The 23468-nt window shown below is 44.6% G+C and overlaps 1 protein-coding gene across 1 annotated transcript; it reads left to right on the forward strand.

Annotated features, from left to right (window-relative positions):
* The first annotated feature begins 4373 nt into the window (after positions 1-4373).
* LOC141921767 (protein unc-93 homolog A-like) lies at positions 4374-23184 on the forward strand. Its single transcript, XM_074820686.1, has 8 exons — positions 4374-4460; positions 6877-7058; positions 7856-8085; positions 10896-11021; positions 13930-14147; positions 15289-15424; positions 17034-17165; positions 22645-23184. The coding sequence occupies exons 1-8, from the start codon at positions 4374-4376 to the stop codon at positions 22908-22910; spliced, it is 1377 nt and encodes a 458-aa protein (XP_074676787.1). The 3' UTR covers positions 22911-23184.
* The last annotated feature ends 284 nt before the right edge of the window (positions 23185-23468 follow it).

Consider the following 23468-nt stretch of genomic DNA (forward strand, 5'->3'; position numbering starts at 1 on the left):
CAGGAGATGAGGCAAGGAGGGGGAAGCAGAGAGATGAAGGCAGGATGATGGCTAGGGAACAGCAAAGCAGTAAGGAAGGACAGCATACATCAAGCACATAAAGGAAGATTGGGATAGGCAGTTTGGTGCCTCCAGAGAAAGAGAGAGGACATCAGCAGGTAGGATTCAGACAGAAGTGGCATACTGATGTCTATGCAGCCATGCATGTAGAGGAGTCGTGGGAAAACGGATGAAAGGACAATATCTGTGGATGCATTACATAGTAGAAAAGGAGCAGTATTTGAAAGAAGAGAAGGGAAATACAGGAAATTTGGAAATGAGAGCTGAAATGCTGGAAGAGGGGTAGATGTTTAGACCTTTAGAGGCACACAGGAGCAATTCACACTGCTGGAGCTTTTGGCACAACAAAAATTATTTTCCTCCAACTTTGTGGGCAAAATGAGTTCACTGACTGACAACTCCCTTCCAATCCCCTTCCCAGAAGAAAACAGTTTTTACTGCTTGATCTGTTCAGCTCAGTGTTAAGAATCTCACAAGTGAGTTGCAACCCTCTCTCAGCATGAAACAGCCTGTATTTTTTAATGACCCTGTCAGGAATGGCTGGGCTTCACAAGGCACATGCACTACATTTAGCCATTCCTGCTTCAGCTCCAAAATCAGCAGGGCACTAGTGCACGTGAAGGAGGAGGGGAAGAATAGAGCAACATGGCCAGGCTTTCACATCAAGAAAGGAAACACTGTGCAGGCAGGCTGGACCAAGCAGCTCTGAATTTTAATTAGCCCCTTTTCTTCTGAAGGGGCTAATAAAAATGGAGAACTCAGACATTGTTCTGGTAGGTAGGAACACTGCCGGTACGTCAGGACAGTCTAATGTCCTGGGAGAACAGGACTCTGGCAAAAAAAGAGTAGCTGCAGTAGAGTTAGACATGCCTGGGGATCTCACAGGAGTCAGCCATGCTTTCCTATGCCATCTGCAAACTGTAAAATATTTTTCAGATCTAGATCATTTAATGTTGCCCGATACATCAGCTGTATGTTTTATAGGTACCCCACTCTCTCTGGAGAAGTAATTTGTTTCCTCAGGACACTTACACCCCTATAGCCCACAAAGAGTGTCTTCTGTGTGACAGCCCCAGAAGGGGAGCATTTGGGGTGGTGGTAGCTTAGTCAAAGGAGGGTATTGACTATGCCACAGTAGTCTCTGGAAAGACAATTCAAGGCTCATGTGTCTAACAGGATGGATTAAATAGCAGCAGCATGGGTTCAACCAGCTGGAAGTGTGAGCCAGGTAGTTCTTTGTAGCTTTCCAAGAAGGACCATGCAATCTGCTGCCTTTGCCACAGTTAAGAGCTCCAGCACAAGCTGGTATACTAAGGGCTTTGTAGTACTGCTACAGCTCAGGACAACAGGTTCAGTCCTGATATTCCCCTCTAGTACATCTGCAATGTCTTCACCATGGAAAAAGGGCAGGAGTCAGCTTCATTTCTCCAAGTGGGAATATGAAGACTCTGCCTCCACTCTCCCCTCTACCCATCCCTTTGTTTGGAGGTATCCATGGGCAAACACTTGTCCTCTGCAACTCCTGCTCATAATCAACTCCTCGGAGACCAGTGCCAGTTAGGGTCAGCTCTCAGAACAGCTCCTGAAACACTTGCCCATATTAGGAGGATGGCCAAGCCATTAGCCAGCTGGCATATAAAAATACTCATCTTTTCTACAGGTAGACTCAAGAGGCTAATCAATTAAAATCTTCCTAAGACAGAAAATCCTATGGTGAGTATTCTTGGTGTTGTTTTTTTTTTGTTGTTGTTGTTGTTAAGAAAACTACCTAAACAATCTATTTAACCACAAAAGAGTAAATAAGGAAATTATAACTATGAAGCACAAAACCCCCAAAAGATTAGCCTCTTTTAAGCAAAGGCTGCCCTCATTTACACTGAGAAAATAAACACAGGAAAATAAATGTGATCAGCCACAGAACGGAGTCATGAATTTAACCACCTCTTCTTGCTCCCATTTTTGTTATTACTCTCTGCAAGACATTTCAGTTTGGTGGCTGTGGTCTCCTATGCGACACCTAAGCCCAAAATGCAGTACACAGCTCCTGAGGCTCACTTAATCTTAAACTGGCAGAAAGAATGGAAGAGGTGTCAAGGGTGATACACAGCAGGCCGGCCAGAGCCGCCCACTGCCTGGTACCAAAGGAAGAGATCCTCCACCTTATCAGATCGCCTTGGTACAGATTCTGCACATTCCTAAGGAGGGGTTCAGGAACAGGCAGTTGGATAACCCAAAGCCCTGGGCAAGGGATGCAGAACAAGCCAAAATGTCTTTGATCATTCGAAAGGAGAGAAAAAAACCCCCACCATCCCCTGTATGCTCTCCAACGTTGTGCTGCTGAGGGACATGACTGAGCTAGGAGTTAAGAATTCCTCCAGAGCATAAGTGATTCCAACACTGCATTTTAAAAATAGCAGACAGTTAATACCGATTTTTTTAAAGCTGTATTGTTATTACTGCTATTGTCAAGAAAAAGCACTAAAATAAAGGTTTTTATAACTAAGTGTGCTTTGCACAATCCTTGGTTCTTGCCTCTGCCAGAGCAGATGATAATTATGCTTTTGTTTAGGATAAGCATTATTCTTCCACTTTCTCATTCATTTTTCCAGTGGTTTTAAACATGTTAACTCAAAAATCCTAGAATTTTGCAGGCTGTTTCTAAGGGGTCAGAAATAGAAACAAGCATGATATCACCAGGTGTAAATTTCTTCTGAATTTCTTCACCTGAAAACTGCAAGGGTCCATAAACCTAAAAAGAGTGGAAAAAGTAACACCAGTTTGGTTTGTAAGCCTTGTAGAGGATTACAATCACTGCAAAACAAGAGCAGCATTGTGATCTAATTGAAAGTGTTTGTATGCTGAGCATAGTAGTCTGTAAAAAAAAAGGCAGTATTTTGCTATCTAGACTTGCAACATAGAAGTACCATTAACAACAGAGAATTAAAAGATTATGTTTTCTGCATTATTTCATTCAGGAAGATTATAAGACAAAAGAAGAAAATGAAAAGGCACATACTGGAATTTTCTCCAAAGTAGAAACTAGTTGTGACCTCTTTCATGTATTAAATGAATTAACGCATTAAAGCGTCTTCCCCTCACCCTCGAATGTCCCTGTGGGAAGCAGAATTGTGCCACCTAGTGGGATTTAGACCAAGCCTTAGCTGTGCGTTCCCACTAGGCGCTACAGACACCCTACAGACCACCTCCACTTGAAGCTCTCTACATTGTAGCATGGACTTTTTGGGATTCCACTTTGTTCCCGAGTTCAAATCCCTCCTCTGCTACAGCTGCAGGGAGGGTCTGTTTGCCCTGCCAAGTTTGGGGGCAGAGAGGGCACAAGCTTTGTGTGCTCAGAAGGGGAATGTTCAAAAGCTCAGGCAGGACTTGCAGGACGGCCATTGTATCACAAATAGAGACACTGCAACTTCACAAGGGCAGGCTCTGGAAAGAGGGGAAAGCAGAGGCAAACATGACACGGTTGGCTGTCTAGGGGGAAACTTTTCACTCCTTGAGCCAGGCAGCACTGGCAAGGCAAAACACACCCCACAAAGGCTGTGTCCTTCCGGGGCCGGAGGAGGGGAGGGGAAGTTGCTTTTTCATTTATCTGCTGAATCCATGCTTCTTCTTGGCTTCTGACTTGATGGGAAAGATGGGGAAAAATGATTGTCGTGAGTATGACTCGGTAAATTTGAAACACCAAAGCCACGGGGTTCACCACGGACGAAGACTCTCCCGCTTGCCAAGCAGCCAGCAACCTTGGTTTGCTACGCTACAGGGCTATAGAGCTGGTGTATGCAGGCAACCCCGTAACACAATCTCATTTCCTAGTACGCTTCTGTAACCTTAGTTGAGCATTAGGCCTAATATAGATTTCAGTACAATCTTTTAATCTTCACCCTTTATGGATTAGTGTGTCTTTATGCCAGACAGTCATTTCACTGCTTGCAATTCTTTTCATCTGTGCTTGTGATAGGAGAGAGCCATATAACGTACGACGGCAATACTGAAATCGGTCCAAGTGTTGCAAGTGACTTATATACCTTCTAATAAAACCTGATAGATGTCCCTTGGGAGTGCTCGTTATTGCCTCAGTCACAACAGGTAAATGAGTAACAACTCCGCAAGGAGTTTTCGGTAAAAGTAAAGTTCACTGGCCAATGCTCAAATAATTAACAACTCTTCCCTCTGCAAATACAGTGAGAAGTGACTTTTTCCAACAAAACATAAGCTGTTTTTCTCCAACTCAAACCATCCCCTGCAACAATTGGGCCAGCTCTGCCCACCAGCAGACCTTTTGTCTTGTATGAACCAACATGGACAGGAATCTTAAGAATGTTTTGGTCATTTCTTTTGGATTTTTACTTCTCTTCACTGCTTATGGAGGACTACAGAGTCTACAGGTAAGTGGAGCATCTCCCACTTGTTGGCAGGACAGTTGGCCTGGAAGGGCATCAGGCCAGTGTGAAACCCATCAGTCTTTCCATGGTTTCTGTGATGACGGCATGCACAATACATTTTATGAGGTGGGCTAGGACATCAACATGGTGCAGGTTAGTATTCCTCACCCAGATCCATAGCATTTACCTCATATTTTATTCTAGTACTTCTCAAAGAGTTTGAATACTTGTGTCACACTACTTCTTTAGGTCCACAAAAGCGATTGGAATGAAAACTAAATTTCTCTGAGGTTTTCCTCAGAAGAAGATATGGCAAAATGGAAAACAAATTCCATTTCTGGAAAGGGTTTGTTCTGAATATTTCTAAATTGCTATCATTTTATTAGTAGTGGTATACAGCAGTAGAGAATAATAAAAATGTATGCCCAAGCCATTAAAAAATTTAAGTATAAAATAATACAGCAATTCCTGGCATCGTGACATGGCATAATAATAAAAAATATAATTTTAAATCCAAGTCATCTGTGGCTTGCATTGGAATTAACATCTTAAAACACAGTAGCAGAAATGGGTTTCTAGAACAACTCGAACATGCAGGATACCATCAGAGCTCACTCATTTAGCATAGCCAAAATAAAAGACTGAGCGTTACTGTTGCTGTCTGTGAATACTTCAGAGTAGATAAACACAAGGAGGAACTTCTCAGACTAGAAGACTCTGCTGGTCTAACGACAAATAAATGCATATAAGCCATCCATGGGCAACTTGAGGCAGGATATTAAAAGATGACCCTGATCAATTGGGTCAGACTTTCCCACTGGTGTGAGAATCTGGATGCTTTAAAGGTGGAGCTTGATACATAAGGCGAGGCACTTGTTTGCAATAACAAGGGGTTGACCTCATTTCAGGAAGAGGTCCCTGATAGCTCTGTACATCCTTCTCTTCTCCTCTCCTTGAGCAGTTTCTGTTCGTTGACACTCAAATTCACAGCTCAGGGAAGTTCTGCAAAAACAGTCCCAAAAATGGACGGAGATGTTATGAGCTGGGCACACTAACGAGGCAGGGGGAGATAAACCCAAGAAGCCGCAAGACAGCCCCACCATCTGAAACGGTGCACGCTCAGGTTAAGTGCTGGAACATAAAGCCTCCCCTAATGCTGCAGGAGGGAGTGGTGCCTTCTCGTGCTCACGATGTAGCCCTCTTCTCTCTGCATTTTGTCTTGGTGGTTAAAGAGGACTTGCTGAAATGCAATCAAAAGAAATTATTTTATAGTATTGTAGCCTGCAGGAGAAGCATTAACAATTTTCATCTTTTATTTCAACATTCCCCTCCCCCCCGAGAAAAACAGAAAACCCTAACCAGTAAGGATTAAGCTAATGATATGATTTTGGAGGCCTGTCTTCTAATTCTTGGAAGCTGTAGCTGACAAAACCAGGCGTGTGGTGTTTCAGAAACAAGGCCTCTGTGACCAGGAAGTCTCCTTGCCGGTTTGCAGAACAAACATTCCAATTCTCAAATACGGTGACGCTGCTCAACAGAGAACCTCCTCACCTGCAGCCCTGCTGCCTGCTTCTCCCCAGTGGTGCTGCGCGGCTGCCACCACGGTCCTGTCCTGCGCGGCCAGACCACGCAGCCACCGCAGCGCTTGGAAGTGCTCGGTGCAGCTACCAGCAGCCACGCTCTCCTCCAGCGCTCTCCAGTGCTACTCCCCCAGCATCCATCCCCCCTTCCAAAATCGTACTGGATCGCATCAGCTTTTCATGAAAACAAACAGGAAAATGTCGATAAGCAGCATCTTGATCTTCTCATTGCAACTTTCACAGTATCAAGACAAGGGGAGAACTACTTTGAGCATAAAAATATAAAACCTGGTTAGATCAGTAAAATGTTATTCCTCCCTTGTGAAAATGTGGGTGAATCAATTACTTCCAACTACAAAGGGCTGCTGTGAGCCTATTAGGATATTTGGACCTTGGCCTCTGAAGAATTTAGAAATTGAAAAAACCCTGTCGTTTAAAGCAAAGGAGCTTCCACTGTTGCTAAGACAGCCCTTGCAAGGCAGACCTGAGGATATTCCTGCCTGAGACAAAAAGTGAAGGCCAAGAAAAGAGGTTATCCTTCATTCAGCTTGTTTTCAGAGAGAAACTCACATGAGTTACATTAAATAATCTAAAGCCTGACTTACCAAGGCTTTGGGCCTGAGCAGTCCTCACCCAGTTCTGTATCACATTTTCATAAATGGGCTGTCACTGTGAGCAAAACCAGAAATCCATAATCAGGCTGCTCTGGGGAAAAGAGACAGTAATACCCAGCCCCAGCTTCTGTGTCCCTCTCTTCCTGCCTGAAGTCACTCCCTGTACACCACAGTAACATGTGCCTGTGATAAAATTTCTCTCAGCCGCTGTTTCTGTCCGTGCAGAGCAGTCTCCACTCAGAAGGCGGCCTGGGCGTTGCTTCCCTCAGCGTTCTCTATGCTGCGCTCATCTTATCGTCCATGTTCCTCCCTCCAATCCTCATCAAGAAGCTGGGCTGCAAGTGGACCATCGCAGGCTCTATGTGCTGCTACGTTGCGTTCTCCTTAGGGAACTTCTACGCTAGCTGGTACAATTTAAATATTTTAACCCTGTCTATTGAGTTTCAAAAAAAATCAGTAAGGGCAAAGGAGTTTCTTCTTTTTCTTCTCAATTCCTGCTCTACCTCTGTGCTGTGGATTTGGAAGTTGAATGCCAAAGGTGGTACTGCAAGAAACAGAGACAAATTAATGCAGTAGCAGGTGAAGGAGAGAGGTGCGAATGTGCAAAAAGCCAGAATGAACGCATCCATCTGCCCACCTGAAGCTGCTTCTCTAACTCATGTGTATAGCAGAGATTTCCATTCCAAAAAAACCCAACCTAAAACCACAGAAGTTTCATGTAAAATCCAAATGACTTTTAGAACTGTTTTTGGACAGACTGAAGGGGAGGCTGCCTTCCAGCCAGTGGCTCTGGGAGCAGAGGACCGCAGGAAGAGGCCATCTCCTGCCTTGCCCTGTCAGAGGTGGATGAACAACTTCTGCTCTCCAGTGACAGGGGACGCACCTCTGTGGAGGAAAGTTGTTGTGATCCATCTTCTGAAGGGCAGGTGCGATTTAATTCTCAGTTACAAGAGGATAAGGCACATGAGCACAGGCCTAGCCAGCCTAGCCTAGGCCTAGCTCCCGGACAAAGCTGGGAGTGCTTGCACACCCTAAACTTCATAAGACTGGCCCTTTCTTGTTTCCATGTAAGAGATGTATTGAATCACACAAGGGGTAGATCTATTTCTTTGATGTCTATTTTTGCCTCTGGATCTTTGGGCAAATGATTATTATTATGATGCTAGTGGATAATAACGATGCTAAATAAAGTGTTATTTCGCAGGTACACACTAATCCCTACCTCCGTGATCCTGGGCTTGGGAGGAGCACCGCTCTGGTCTGCCAAATGCACTTACCTCACCATTGCTGGCAATTCCTACGCTGAGAAAGCAGGCAAAAATGGGAAAGACATTATCAACCAATACTTTGGGGTCTTCTTTCTGATATTTCAGTCCTCCGGCATCTGGGGAAATCTCATCTCATCCTTGATATTCAGCCAAGCTTCCATCAAAGGTAAAATATATCTTGAAATCTTGGTGCTTCTTTCTATAATCATCAGCTAGTTCTAGATAGTTAAAAGGTAGATTTCGGGAGCTGAGCTGGTGACCCTCAATTGCCTTCGCAGTCAGTTGAAACAGGCACTTCAGATGCGAGTTAGCTCATCTGAAGGTAGATGTCTGAAACAGATGGGCTAAATTGCTCTCTGGAAGAGTCTATTTTCTATCAACTCTTCATCAGCCATAAAGAGAGTTCAGACAGCTAGCGCAGAAATAGATGTCTATTGAATTCCTTTTGAATTCCACCCGTGTGTTGTAAAGCACAGATAGGCTGCTGGCAGTGACAGTCTTTCACATCTGACTTCTATTTAAAGTGGATTGAAACAAAAGGCAAAACACTGGAGCAGCCTTTTTGCAAAACTTGTAGTATTGGATTAATTTGCTGTTAAACATTCAAGGTTAGTCAAGCTGATGCTGGTGCTTGCTGAAAATGAGTGCTTTACAGAATTGCCAAGAAGAAATAGAAGTAGCTGTTGGCAGGAGACTGCGTGCCAGGGCTCCTCTGCTGTATTTCAGGCTCAGACAGCAGATGCCGATGTAGCTTGAAGAAATCGCTCAACAGCACTGCCCTCATTTCCCACGCCTGTAATTGGTGTAAGCTTTAAAAGGGCAGTTGTGAAGATAAATTAATAATACTTGGGCACCACCTTAGAGATTCAAAGACCTACCGTGTATTATCATTGCAGTCTCCCGTGCATTCCCTGTCCTGTCAAAGTCCAAACATGAGGGACATGGAAAGAGATTCCCCTATACACTGCTACTATGAATAGCCAGAAGGTACCTCTCTTCCCCGACCCAGTTAAGCGGTATGTCCTCTGGAGGGTATTCAAATAGGCATTAGGTTAAAACTAAAGGTCGGGGAGCTGGCGTCAGGTTTTACTCTTTGAACCCTCGGGTTCATGTCAAAGTAGCTGTCACAAGGTGTGATACTTCTGGAGAAGCAAGCTTCCTTTAAACCCAAGCCACTATAGTTGAAACACCACCAAAGCAGAGTGCTAAAGGGCTGTATCAAGTGCAAGAGAGCCCCGCTGACCTGACCACTGAGCCACACGATGTCTCGAGAGGGACCGTCCGTTCTGAATTCTTTTGCAGGGCAGAGGCTGTAGTGCTCTCAAAGCCAAAGGCCTTGTGTATCTTCACAACAGTGATGGGCAGGCATACCATAAGCTTCCCAACTGTGCCTTCTCAGTGAGACTCAGCTCTCACCTAGAGGGAGCTTCTTGGGGGGCGAGGGGGTGAGGCTCTCCAGTCATTCGCTTTTTTTCCTCTCCTCTGACAGTGCAGGAAAGGTATCCACCCATGTTGTCTTACACTTAAAACGTAGCAGTGACTGACTGAGCAGTCAGAAAGATATGGTATGTATCTGCAGAATCAAAATGCATCAAATTCAGACATGTACGTGCACTTGACATCTTGCCTGCAACACTGCATCTAGACACAGCAAGGCAAGCTACACCATGAGGTACAACGGAAGACAGTAATCAGTGTAAATTACAAGAGTCATCCTTTCTCGCTCATCAATATTGCAGCCTTATTTCCAGAGGAACAGAGCAAACCCTGCCTTGCAGCTTCCATATCACTAATTGCATGTGCATCTTCATCTTCAGGTGATGCATGAACAGATAAAAAACTTGTTTTATGTATTGCCATGCTTTACCAGTGTGACTCACCTTTTGCATATGGTAATTTTGCTGAGGGTCTGTTTGTTCAAAACTGTGTAGCCGTAGCCATTGGCTATAATAAGGTAATGACTTATGTTGCAAAGTTTTATCTGATGTTGAACCTGAAGTTGTTTATGAAGCTAGTTAAACAGCTTTGATTGGAAGCAATGGAGCAAAACACACTAAAAGTAGTGACACAACAACCCTAATTGAAAAATTGCAGATCAGGTCCTGTTTAAGGCGTCAGCCAAGGTACACTGTATTGCCCTTTATTATGCTTGGAGCAGGGACAAATTCTGCAGTGAAAGCACTGAAATAATTGTACGGGGTTTTGATCATCCTTCCCCTCTACACAGCTTACTCAGGCTCACACTTCAGGTTAGTACTCTTTACAGAAAGGGTACCGGAGGAAGTGGGCACGGTGTCGTGGTGACACGCAGGGTGTGTGAGTACACGTGTGTGCGTGGCATTGACACATGCCCAGCACAACACTGATGGGATTGAACAAAGCAGAGGTCTTACTGCAAAACCTGCCAAGCTGTTCTAGTTTCCAGTGTCTTCTCAAAGAGTAATAAAGCCAGTAATAAAGTAGTAAAGCCAGGAAAAGCTGATTTCTTGGAAGACTGCATTAGTGGGTAATCGTAATTTGAATTTATAAAACAAAAAGATGTCTCGAGGCGGTTTCCGTTCCTGTAACGTATAAAGAAATTATCTGGAGAGGGATAACGTGCTCTGGCTGTAAGAACTGAGGTCCATCAGTTCAGTGGAGGTGTAAACTGAGGGGCCTGTCTTGTGGGGTGTTACGGTTAAGAGGTACAGATACACCCTGGAGCTTTACATACTGAAATTGAGCTTGGCTTCAGATCTCAGCCTCTGGCTCTAGTCCACGTTTCCAGGTAACCATCCGTTTAGTGTTCTGTCTTGAGCAACTGCATCTCTTAAGCCAAATTTTTGTGTGTTAAAATGGGATCCTGAAGTTGAGCATCTGTAATCAGGAAGGATTTCAAACCAGGACCAATCACCGAGTGCTGGATTCCTTTCTCCTTATCTGCTTTCGTATAGCGTGCACTCATCTGATCTCTTCCTTTGGTTCTTACTGAATTAGTGGAAATCTCAGAAGAAAACCTGGCATGCTGCGGAGCGTATGACTGCATCACTCATACCACTAACACCACTGGGTCAGCAGAACTCTCCAACTCCTTAATCTACACTCTGCTAGGGATCTACACTGGTAAGTAATCACACAAGCTTCAATGAGTATCACGGATGGGGAACATACTACTCGTGAAAGCTAGCGTGACTTTGCAGACTAAGTTTCCAACTTCCTCCTTCAATCCAATCTGCTAAAAGGAAATAAGATATGTGAGAGCTGTAAACAGCTCCTTCCTAAAGAGTTTCAAATGCTTTGTGCCTGTGCTGTGTCATTCCTGTCTGCGGGAGCAAGACATTCTTTACATTTTTCACCTGGAATAAAGCTGAAGTCCAGTATGGTGACGACACCACGATTTCACCCAAAGTCAGTGTTGCTCTACAGACCAGAATCCAAAGGATGCCCAGATTGCAATTAGAGGCTTACAGCACTTTACCCAGTTATGCACGAGAGAGAGGGTTTTAAATTCACTACCTTCAGGATCAGCAATAGCAAACTAGTTATTGATGGCCTTGGGCAGATTTATATATGCATGCAGAGGTCCCAGATGCTACGAGCAGCCCAGCCAGTGGTACTTGAACTCACCAACTTCTAGTCATCTGGGGATGCCTGCCAGAACTGCCTGGTGTCCTACCACGTGTAAAACAGTCCTAGCACAAGAACTGCATGTGATTAGAGGTGGACCTGAACCACAGCTCCCAGAACATGCAGTCATTTGGGGGCAGGTTTTTGGATCCATCCTGATCTCAAAAGCTGAGATTTTACAACTTCAGTCAACTCTCAGCCGTGACGCTTGAATTATAATACCTTAGTGCGAAAGGCAAAGATAAAGAGAAGCACTTAGCATGTTGGCACGTCTCCCATTTAGTAACTACAGCTGCTATAGACCTTCCTTGCATAAGGCTTAGAAAGGAATCAAAGACGGGGAAGGCTGATGCCATCAAAATTCGTAAAGACAAAAATAGATGTGCAAAGATTCATTCAGCGAGGAAAGTTCAAAAAGTATCCGTCTCAAAACAAGTTATTCTCTGCATAAAGGGGAAATATCTGGCAAGGCAATGTGTCACCTAAGCTCTGTTAAAATATCTTTGCCGTCTCTGCACACAGATGTACTCTCTATGCTGAGACAGATGCACGGAATTTGCCATACGCTCACAGAGAGCGTATGTGATCTGGTCAGAGCCAGCCCTCACCGGACAAGGGCATTGCAGCAGACTTCCTCCTTCCCCAGCCCCGTTCCTAACTGGTGACAAAATGCAGAGAATAGCCCCCCACTTCCCTTCCAGAGTGTGCTGGAGCTGATGCCTTTCCGCTAAAGGCAGGTTTGGCTCACAAGTTCAAATTTAAATTTGATGACTAACATATACAGCACTCCCTTAGGCTTTGCTCATGCAAAATGAATGCAACCCTGCTGTCTACTGACCCTGCGTCAGCAGGGTTTCATTTTTCTTTTAAGCTCTTAATAAAAAGATATGTCTTTTCCTACCTCGAGGGAAACCAAATAGCTAAATATCTCATTCACAGACATTTTTTACATGTCTCCTCTATTTGGTTGCTGAATACATGTTTTGCCCAGCTTGGGTAGAGACAATAGCGGATAAGTCTTATGTTCTTCAGTTCTCTCGAGGACTGTGGATGTTTCTATTTATGTTTGTACAAACCACTACTAAGCCATGCAGTTGCTCATCTCCTAAAACTCCTCTTGATTCCTTTGATGTATTTGTTAGAATATTTGTCTTGTAAATATGGACGTCTTGCTCTCACCCATGTAAGTCCTGCAATCAGCCCATAAGCACTAACAAACACCCTGGCAGAACCGACAATGACTTACGTCACAAAGGGTTTACAACTCAGCCGTGGGGGAGAACCAGGACACTGCAGAATACAATTTCCTTCTAGGAGACGTGGATGAGAAATAGCAAGCAATAAAAAACTGAGGCAATTTGCTGTAAATCCGCTAATGTATTTGGACATTAAAAGTTCACAGAAAAGAGCATGCCCATACACGGTAACATAGGAGCACATTAAACAGGCAATGGGGATGGGAAGAGGTGCCTGGTTCTCCTCTTACTCTGAACTCCACTTGTTTCCATGGATGGAATTCTAGCCAGCCTAAGTAAGAGAGGAAACATAATCATGCCTTGCATCTGTAACGAAGCAATCAGTTGTGAATCTGTGGCTGCTCCGTGTATATTATGAGACACAGTTATCTTCTCCATAACCTGAAAAAAATCCTATTGATTCACTCCACAAGCAACAAAGCTAGACCGATAGGTACATGATCATTTTCTGATTACCTACTCCACGTATTATTTCGTATGCTGCTTCTGCTAGGAAATTACAGCTTCAAAGCTGTAACCTGCATCTTTTTCAAGTCACCCACAGTTGCTCACCATCATCTTTGAAATAGCACCTATTCTGTACTCAAAGCATGGCTCTGAGGTGACAAAAAAAAAAACCACAAAGACAAGAAAGTGACATATCCTGGGATCCAGGACAGCAGTTCTACTTCTAGCCCTTTATTTTTCTTTCCATGTATTTGAAGGAAGATCCTCCCCCCCAGTCATGAAAACCTTGGCACTGGAAGCGAATATTCCTCTCTCGTGTTGATTTAAAGCCCTTTGATAGCTCCCGAGGGAGCTGTTTCTGGCTGGCTCCCAAACCCCGCGACCCCTGGCTTGCCCTGGAAGGGTGAGCGCTCACCCTCTGCGGCCACGCAGCCGGCCTGGCAACCGTCGCAATAGGCCAGTTGCAGCTAAACTGAGGGGATTTGCGAGCTGCGCAGCTCTATGGAGAAGATGTGAAAGTAGATCAGGCCTTCTTGTTTATACAGAAATGGCCTTTACACTGAAGCGGAATCGGAGGCAGCGGCCAAAACGTCCCACAGAGCACTAAGCCCTAAGTCAGAACAATAACAGCAGCAGGCAACTTCCCATCATTCTTCCAGCATTCCTCAGTTTTTCATGAACTTTTTGTTCTGTTTTTGCAGCTAGTGGTGTGCTAGCGGTGTTGCTGATCGTTGTATTTCTGGACCAGATCACATCTGACCAAGCAGAGACTGAGAAAGAGGCACTAGAGACACCATCCTTTTGGTCTACGTTCCTAGCAACTTTGCAGCATCTTAAAGATAAAAGGCAGTGTCTTCTAATCCCTCTGACAATGTACAGTGGATTTGAACAGGGATTTCTTTCTGGTGACTACACAAAGGTGTGGGTGACAATGAAAATCTATTTCTGTCTGATTGGTTTGTGTGCCTTTGTGTCTTACTATTGCATCTGATCTGTAGTTACTTGTTAAATCAAGATGATTTCAACGGTGATTTGTGGTTTGCTAAATTACTGCTTACTTCGACTTGAATGAACTCTGAGTGACATCTTCAATCGGGAGAGGCCAGCAGTAAATGTGTCCCTTGGAAGAGCCTCAAAAAGAACGCGGTAGGGAGCTTAACTCACCAGCGGAGGCCACAGCAGAGAGCTACAGGTTCAAACTCTTCAGCTTGTTGTAAATAACAAACTGGGAGAAAAGCCAGAAGTCTGCAAAGCTTTTCTATCTTCCTTCCTTCTGGTTTCCCTAGAGCTCGTATAAGTGCAAGTCAGCACACATACCACGTATTTTATTTTGACAACCTTTACGGTAAGAGGGCAAATCCTCAGCGTGGCTGGCTGAAAGCCCTCACCAGTCACTAGTGCAACAGGTCCAAACCCTGATGGACTGAAGTGATCAAAACCACCTCTGCTCCTCCAGTTCCTCTACAAACCTAGACGCACAGCTGGTGTGTTCTCCAGACATTCAGTGAGAAAGCCTCCAGAGAAAGGGGGCAATCTTCCCGAGGTGCTTATCTGACACTTAAGCCTTCAGACCTTGCATATAAGCAGAGGGTGGAGTGCGCTTGCTCCTGTGCTGGAATGGGTCAAAAGGGGCACTCCATGGCCACCTCCATTGGCTGTATGCTCTTACAGGTGAGGTTCTCTCCATTTCTTGGGAGCTGCTCTCTAATAACCATAATGCTGACTGTCAATTTTCATCTCTTGCTCTATGAAGGGAAGGGTAGAAAATTCCTCGTGCCACTTCCACCAGTTTTGTTTGCAAAGCAAGCAGTGCTGTGATTTTGTCTGCTTGTTACTGCTCTGTTTGCATGACATCAGTCTGATTGGGAACTGGGTTAGGACTATTGCTGCTGAAGACCAACTATGTCAATACACCAGGGACTTGTCAGCAAACTCTCTAGCTGTGCTCCTTTGATCTCGTCCATGCTGGATATTTACCAAACACTCAGGCTAAGACCCTTGAACCTGAGCTGCATATTTTCACTGAAGAAAATGTGGCACCGCTGTCTCTTCTCTTCCAGACGTATGTGACCTGTGCCCTGGGGATACATTATGTTGGTTATGTGATGATCTGCTTTTCAGCTGTAAATTCCCTCTGCTCTCTGCTCTTTGGAAAGATCTCTCAGTTCACGGGAAGAAAACTTCTATTTGCATTAGGTATGTAGAGGTCACTTGAAGGACTGATCACCTCGCGTAATATATCAAATCCAGTGCTCCCCCCTTTGCATGCACTAGAAAGGGAGAGCTCACTGTCAGCTGTCAATTAAAACCACCGTCACTCTGGAGGCAAACTTCATTCCTGAGAAAAGAAGCAGCACAGTTAACCACTGTATTGAGGTCGTTGCCTTGCATCACTCTGCTGCTGGTGTAGTTCACCCTGCTTTTGAGGGCACTATCTACTCAGACAGCGCCCTACAGCTTTGATGCTTTATAGCTCTGATGCAACCAGTGATAAATGATCTTACAATACAGATGTTGGGGCCTACACTATACCTGAGAAGGATTTCTCCACTGAGGTGAAACCTCCTCACCTTTATGGAGCGAAAGCAGCTGAGAACCTCATGAGATCCACTGCTAATTTGAGTCTCAGGGGGTGGTGAACTTGGAAATTTCAGCAAGCAATCTGGGAATTTTAGGAAGATTTCTACAGGTTGGCCTGGTGTCCTTTTCACCTCTTGTTCTATAGGGAGAAAAATGAAAGCAAGTCATCTGCCAGTGTGTCAGGCTAGAGTAACTTGAGGGCTTATCCATGGGACAGTAATTTCCAGTTTGCAGAAGAAGGAGAAGAGACTCGTGTATTTAAGAACATCTCCCTCTCCAGAGAACACCGTTCCAATGAGTAACAACAGAGTAACGGAGGCAGAAAAATACCAAGAAGTGTTTCATTTGTGTCCCTGTATCCACTAAGCCTACCAAAGTGTACTGATACCTTATTTCCACTACACAGTAACCTGTAGCTTTAGAAACATCATTGACTGAGTTGTCAGCCTATGACAAATTCTAGACATTTCCTCCGCAGGAAATTTTAAACCTGGACAAGGAAGAAGACGTTTAGAGTCCTTTATGCCACAGTCACTAGTTCAGAGATTCTTCCGTATGTGTCTGTCCTAGGTGTATGTCTCACTCTGTGAAACTCATTTTAGATTAAAAAAGACCAAAACACATAATAAGAATGATAATAATACGAGAACTATAGTGTTAGGTATGCAAGACCTCTGAACCTCTCAGTTCTGTTTAACAGTCTTTATACTCAGCCTGTGAAGGTGCGCCAGTGGGGGGAGGAGTCAGAGACTCATGGACAAACCGCTTTCAAAAGGAAAGACAAAAAGTCACCAGACCCTTTAGTTATCCTTAGCTGTCTCCTCTGTCCTGGAAAGGAAACCCGTGCTTAAGGATGAGGTAAGGAGAGCAGGAGGGCGCTTCCTCCCCCTTTCCACATGCTTCACACGGTGACTGCAGGTCTTTCGGCAGCCCCTTCTCCTACTCAGTGGCAGTTCTTGTCCTTTGGGCTAACAGCCATATCGGCACTGAGGACCTCTTGGCTCACGACACTGCTCAGAACTGTTAATTGAAGACTGTCAAAAGGACTGCATTGTCTTGTGTTTCATGAGATACCAACTCAGTCAGTGCACATATCAGGGAACTAGTAAGATTTTCGGATTGCCTTGTGCTCTAGTTGGGGGAAGAACCTGAACACGTTACCTACCACTGTCTGTCCTGTTTGTAACCACATCTGTATTTCCCTTCTTTCTCTCTAAACCAACAGCCACAGTTACAAACACCGCCTGTATAATAGCACTACTGCTCTGGAGACCTCATCCTAAGCAGCTTGCTGTGTTTTTCGTATTCCCTGCTCTTTGGGGCCTATCTGATGCCATTTGGCAGACACAAGTTAATGGTAAGTCCTGGTGACAATGAAATGTATTCTCTTGAGATATAAATCTGCAAGTTTGTATTTATAAAACAACATGTGCCTAAAAATGATAACGGCTTTAAGACAGCGTCCAAAAGAAATCCATTAGCTCATTGAAAAGTGGAAGAAATAAGAACAAGTTGGGAGTAGGAAAGTAAAATATTCATTAAACAATTTTTTCCAAGATGAAGAGAGAAGGACACTTCAGAAGGTGGTAGCAGCTATTCAGAGTAAACATTCTGGAGGAGTATAAGTGTTTCAAAGAAAATTAGAAAACTAAGAAGAAGGATACATTTAGCCTGTCATTTGCAATAAAGGAGAGCACTCTGGATAAAAAATCAACTCAAAGCTCAGCAACAAAAGAAGCAGCAAATTGGCTGTTGGGAGTTATTAGAAACAAATTGAAGGAGAAAACCACAGAGAGCAACGTTATACAACCAAGTAAATCCATGCAGTTCTGATTTGCCCCTTTTCAAAAATCACAATCCAATGTGATAAGGCGTAAGAAAGCAATAAAAAGGAGCTGAGTCATGGGAGACTTCCACTTGAAGGAAGACTAACAAACTAGGCCACTTTAGCCTGGACGAGTGATAAGTAAGGAAAGCAGTCAGTAAGATCATTAATAGTATGGAGAAGGTGATTAGAAATTCACTATTTCTCCTAATAACAGAACTAGTGACACCAAATAAAAGTTATCAGGCAGCTGGCTTTACAGAAATCAAAAGGAATGCTTTTTTTCACACAATGCATAATCAAAGTACAGAATTCACAGCCAAAAATGTAACTGTTTTTAAGCTGGAACTACAACCCTTCAGGGGAAGATGTTCTTGGCGGCTCTTAAACTTGGTGGTCCAGAGGAAGCCCCCAACTCAGAAAGGCCCTATGTCTTTGAAGGCCAGAGTCAGGAGGGCACTGGGCGGGAAAGAGCACTGTATACTTGCCTCATTTCTTACACTTATCCTAGGAGTCTGTCACTGGAGGTATACCACTGGACTCCTTATCTGATGCATTACAGTTGTTCTTACAATCTTCTATGTTCCTCTGCTTTGTGATACAGTGCAATTACTGTGTACTGACAGTTCAGATAATGAGCTGATACAAACCGACTTCCGTAAGGGATTATTTAAACTCACCCCTCAATCAAAATGAGAGGAAGTTCTCTTCTAGAGGCGAAAGTCAGGCTCTAAAATGCTGGAGAGGGCAGGAAGGAGCTGTACTCTGTGAGGACTTGAAGTAAAGTCTGTTCATGACTGTCAGTCACACTCTTTTTAAGTCAATGCCATAGCTCCTGTCAGTGAGACAAATAAATGCTCTCCCATCTGCTCCCGTATTTTGCCTCTGATCTCATGAATATTGTTTTCCTCTATCTCAGATTCATATTTGGCAGATGCCATAGGAATAGGCATGTGACAGAACTAGCTCGTCTGGGCCCACATCAGGTTAAGTGTCTGGGCCTCCCTCCTTCAGGTCCCTCTGCTTGCTTCAGTAGCTCAGGTGATTTCACCCACTAGATAAATGATCATCTTCCTCCTAGAGAGCCACAGGGAAAACACCACAGTCCTTTGCCCGGCACTGACAGTGATCTCCTTTCAAGCACACCTAAAGTCCCGCCTCTACACACAAAGAAGTGACCGGCCAGACTTCTGCTCTCTTCCTCCAGCAGCTCCAGCTCATATCCCTTAGAGGAGAGCTAATACACACATCAAGGGACACCCTCTCATCCTCTCTCATAACAACCCTTGTGCCTGTGATACAGTTTTAAATCAGGGCTCTCATTATTCACGTTCACGGAAGGACACCACCAGTGAGGATTTGCTCTCTCTGAAGCAAAGCTGTTCCTTCATTTCCTGCTTCTTCAGCCACAGTCTTCCTAATTGTTCATCAGGCTTCTTCCCAACACTCTTGAGAGCCATATCTTAGTCTTCCACTGGCATGAGGGACCTGCCCTTTACCCTGCTTCTCTCTTTCCCAGAAAGCCTTGCCCTCAGACACTTGGCTTCTTTCCAAATCACTGAAGGGTTGAAGTTGGAAGGGACCTCTGGAGGTCAGCTGGTCCAACCCCCTCGCTCAAGCAGGGCCACCCAGGCAGAGTCAGCTCCACAGGACCATGTCCAGTCAGCTTCTGAGTAGCTCCAGGGAGGGAGACTCCACACCCCTCCCTGGGCAACCTCTGCCAGTGTTCAGTCACCCTCACCGTGAAAAAGCTTCTCCTGATGTTCAGAGGGAACCTCCTGTGTTTCAGTGTGTGCCCATCGCCTCTTGTCCACTTTTCTTGGACACCACTGAACAGAGCCTAGCTCCATCTGCTTTGCACCCTCTCTTCAGGGATTTACATACATTTGAGAGGTCCTTTGAGAAGGACAGCTCCTCAGTAAGGTCCCTGCATGCCTGACAAAGATGGACCTGATGCCCTCGTTAGGAAAAACGGGGTAAGTCCGGAGGACCTATGTGTCAGAGAAGGTGGCTGGGAAGTGGCTGCAGTTCCCAACCCCCAGATGAGACACAGACGGTGGACAATGCTTCATGCTTACGTGATGGCCAGGGAGCTCTGCAGCTATGTGACAAGACTGACCTCTGTTATAGCACTGGAACAGGTCATCTCCATTTCCAGATTCCTGCAGGAGACTTGTGAAAATTTCATGTTTGTGTTAGCTGCGAAAAAAACAAATGTTCCTCATGCTTGCAGAGTATCTTTCTTTGTCTGTACCTTGTTCAGCTCTTCCACAGCTCCCAGTTATAAAGTTACACAGAGTTTGCTCTGTCGCATTGTCACACTGAAACATCAAGTGATGACAGGAAACCTTATCAGAAGGGTGCAGTGACTTTGCTCCATAATGCTGCACCCCAGAACAGGATCTTCAGTTTGACATGCCCATTTAAGACTAAATCTCTTCTCCCCTTCACCAGTTTTACGCAGATGCACATCACATGGGAAATTCCCATCTCCAAAGGCTATGAGGTCCGATAAGGCCTCTAAAACAGCATTGGGGACTAAGGTCTGTGGTCCTTCCTTTGGCAAGCTCCATGACTGCTGCTTGGGCCTCAGTAGGTCACCCCCTGAATAAATACAATGGCATTGTGCCACACACTTAAGGCATTCTATGGCAATCGAGGATGGCTCACCTTGGCCTGCTGCGGATAGTTAATCCTGGAGTTCCCCCTAGAGGAGGATGTACAGGCTCACAGTAGATGAGTCACTTCTCACCGTTCCCTAACCTGTTTGTGTACATGTGTGGACACTCTCACTTGTTTCCAAGGAAAGCTGATCCATTTCACAGTGTGTAGTGCCCTCTCTTATCTAACCTGAAAACAGATGCAGTTATTATCCCTCTGGCAATAACTGCACTGGGGCACAACAATTGTGTAGCACAGAGCTATTGGGTAGACTACAGTAAAATAAAGCTTGTTCCAGGCTGACGTGCATCTTTAGAAAGGCTACGAATCAGACTAGAATGCTTATAAACATGGACGTTTATAAACATTTCCAGCAGTCCTGTTATATGCCCCTCCCTAGTAGGACCAGGCAAAGGAGTGGGAAAATGGGCAGTGGTAAACAGGGAGATAATTAGCAGGGCCTTGCTAAAGCTTCAGCCAGGCAACTTGTGCCACTCTTCACTTGACAGTGTTTGTGATGAGGACCAATGTTTAGCTTCGAGGCAAAACCAACACTGTGTTCCAATGTAACTGCTACCTAATACTACATATGCATCCTGGAAAAGAGGACTTTCCTGCCAAGTCAGCCCTTCCGATAGCTCAACATTGGACCAGATCCTCACCCAATTCTCCCATTGCTTTGACTGAAAAAGAAGGCTTCGTGCTTGCAAGGGAAAACAGGTACCAGCTGAAAGCCAGAATCTTTACACACAGAATTGTCATGGCATCAGAAATCTTCCTATATGAAACTCTCCTCGCTAATCCCTTTCCAGAAGATAACACGGGGCAGAGCAGAAAAGTTATATGAACAACTTGCACTTGTTCATTTCTTAGGCAAAACCTGGAGGAATTATCAAATAATTCACACTACACTACACTCAGCCAGTTTAATGAACTAAGTACATCTTGTGAGGCACTTGTCCAGATTTTCCATCGTGTCTAAATTGAAACATTCAGTAAATGTCCTCTTATATTCATCAGGATGCAGTAAGTTTTTACATAAGGATGATGTCTCCCCCTTCTTCACAAAACTCAAGGGTTCGTTGAGCCTACCCAGATTTCCAGAGAACTTTGTACTCCTCTGCACCTTGTGGCTGAATGTGCATATTTCAAAGAGATGCGGTGTCAGACAGGGAAGTGGATGAGAAGTCAAGGTTCCTGATATTCCTCCCCTTCCCTCCCTGCACACCACAGCTGAGTCAGTGGAAATGCCCACTACTTTATCACCACTGATGCCAGCTCAGCACCCAGAGGAAAGCAAGCTCTCTCCCCTTCCCTGTGTGCCGGACTAGTCAGGTTGGGAGGCTGGGAACGCCACCCTCACTCCCAGTTGTGGGCGTGCGGCTGACTGAACTCGGCGGGAGCTTCCCAGTGAACACGGCTGCGTTAGGACAATCACTTTAACTGAGTCTCTAGGTCAAGCAAGTTTTCCAGTTGCTGCACAGAGGTTCTGTATGCATCAAGGAGATTTGTTCTGCCAACCTATCCAGGAGCTGAAAATTTGAAAACCTGGTTGTCTCAGACAGGCAAATCTTCTCTACACATTAAATCTGACCCCAGTTCTAGTGCTCTCCTCAACTGTTCTGGGTCAGTTTGCTTCTCCTAACTTGGCAACTATGACTAGCACACGCTACCACCATTGGCATCACTGTACGAGCCTCACTTGGGGGGGCTCCCTGAGGCCAAGTTCTGGTGACAGCAATGAACACACATTTTATGTGAACAGTCTCTGCATGTTCTTAGGCCTGTGAAAGAAATGGTTTGAAGAACAGGCAGACAGTGTATGCAGGGTCCATGCAGGTTCCCCCAAAGAGAGGTGAAGGACGGCAGCAGGGAGGTCCCTATGGTTCTTTGATCCTTTCTACCCCATGACAAAAGAGCAACTTGATCCCTAAGGACCATGGTGTCCCTAGACAAAACCACCTGAAGGATGTGGTACAACCTTCTCCATCTCCTCTTCCTCCTTACTTACTCACTCGTCAGTGCAAGAACTTTCCTTTTTGTGGCTGATAGTTTGAAAAAATAAACTTCCTGTCATCTCACTTCAACAGAGACCATCCTTTCTTCCTTTCCCCCTCCCATTTTCTTTCCCTTTCTCTCTGATATTCTCTATTTTGCCCTTTTTGTTCTGTTATTTCACTTATAATAATTCACAAGAGCAAAAGTGTTTTAAGACGAAGCTTGTGTTTTCCTTTCTGTGGCATTTATGAGGGAGGGTCTATCTTCCCCATTGGGGTCTATTTATTCCCTTTGCAGAAAATACATGGTTGCAGAATTAACCTTCACAAGCCGTGTCTCTCCTTCCTTCTAGTACTCTATGGCATTTTTTTTGAGAAACACAAGGAGGCTGCCTTTGCAAATTACCGTCTCTGGGAATCACTTGGATTTGTCATCGCCTTTGGTTACAGCACCAAACTGCAAGTCTACATCAAACTGTACATTTTATTGTCTGTGCTTGTGTTGTCTATGGTGATGTATGGAGCAGCTGAATACGTCGAAGCTAAGAGCTCCCTTGGGACACCTACTGCTACAAAGAAGGAAAATATAGACGCGTGTGCCCAGGAAACACGCATGTAATGCAACAGAGTCAGAGCGATGGAGGCAACTCAAACTGGCTGGCTCCTGCAGGCCTGTTTCCAAGGGCGTTCCAACTTGTACTGTCTCCAGAAAGATGGTAAAGGAACAGATTTCAAGGCCAGTATTATGCAAATGTCTTAGAAGTTAAAATCTCTTTTGATATCTCAGCTTTACGTGAAGATTATCTGACTTCATCTTTCTTACAGATGACCAACTAATTGTTTTCTCTTTTTTAAAATTAATAAAATCTTAATAAATGAAAACGGTACTCAAACTCCTCATATTTTTGTATCTGTGGATCAGACCTAATACCACAGCTTTACAGTCAAACCTGAAAAGCCCACCTATGAAATCAGAAGATGAGAGCAAGTGGGGTGGTTCAGGTAATTGCAGGCAACATACATCATTTCATGGAATCACTAATTATAAAGATTTATATTGCTCTAATCCAGCATTCTTTAACACTTGCTGTAAATAACATCAAGGTATAAACTGGCTATATCTACAGTTTGTATCTGAACACCACATAATCCGCTGGCCACCGAGTCCACCAAGTTG

The sequence above is a fragment of the Strix aluco genome, chromosome 3, assembly GCF_031877795.1.
Source record: "Strix aluco isolate bStrAlu1 chromosome 3, bStrAlu1.hap1, whole genome shotgun sequence".
NCBI lineage: Eukaryota > Metazoa > Chordata > Aves > Strigiformes > Strigidae > Strix > Strix aluco.

Excerpts from the sequence above, each read along its gene's own strand:
- LOC141921767 (XM_074820686.1), top strand. The coding sequence starts at position 4,374 with ATGGACAGGAATCTTAAGAATGTTTTGGTCATTTCTTTTGGATTTTTA. Across the intron at positions 11,022-13,929 it reads TCTGCTAGGGATCTACACTG|CTAGTGGTGTGCTAGCGGTG; the intron begins GTAAGTAATCAC and ends CTGTTTTTGCAG. Across the intron at positions 17,166-22,644 it reads TTGGCAGACACAAGTTAATG|TACTCTATGGCATTTTTTTT; the intron begins GTAAGTCCTGGT and ends CCTTCCTTCTAG.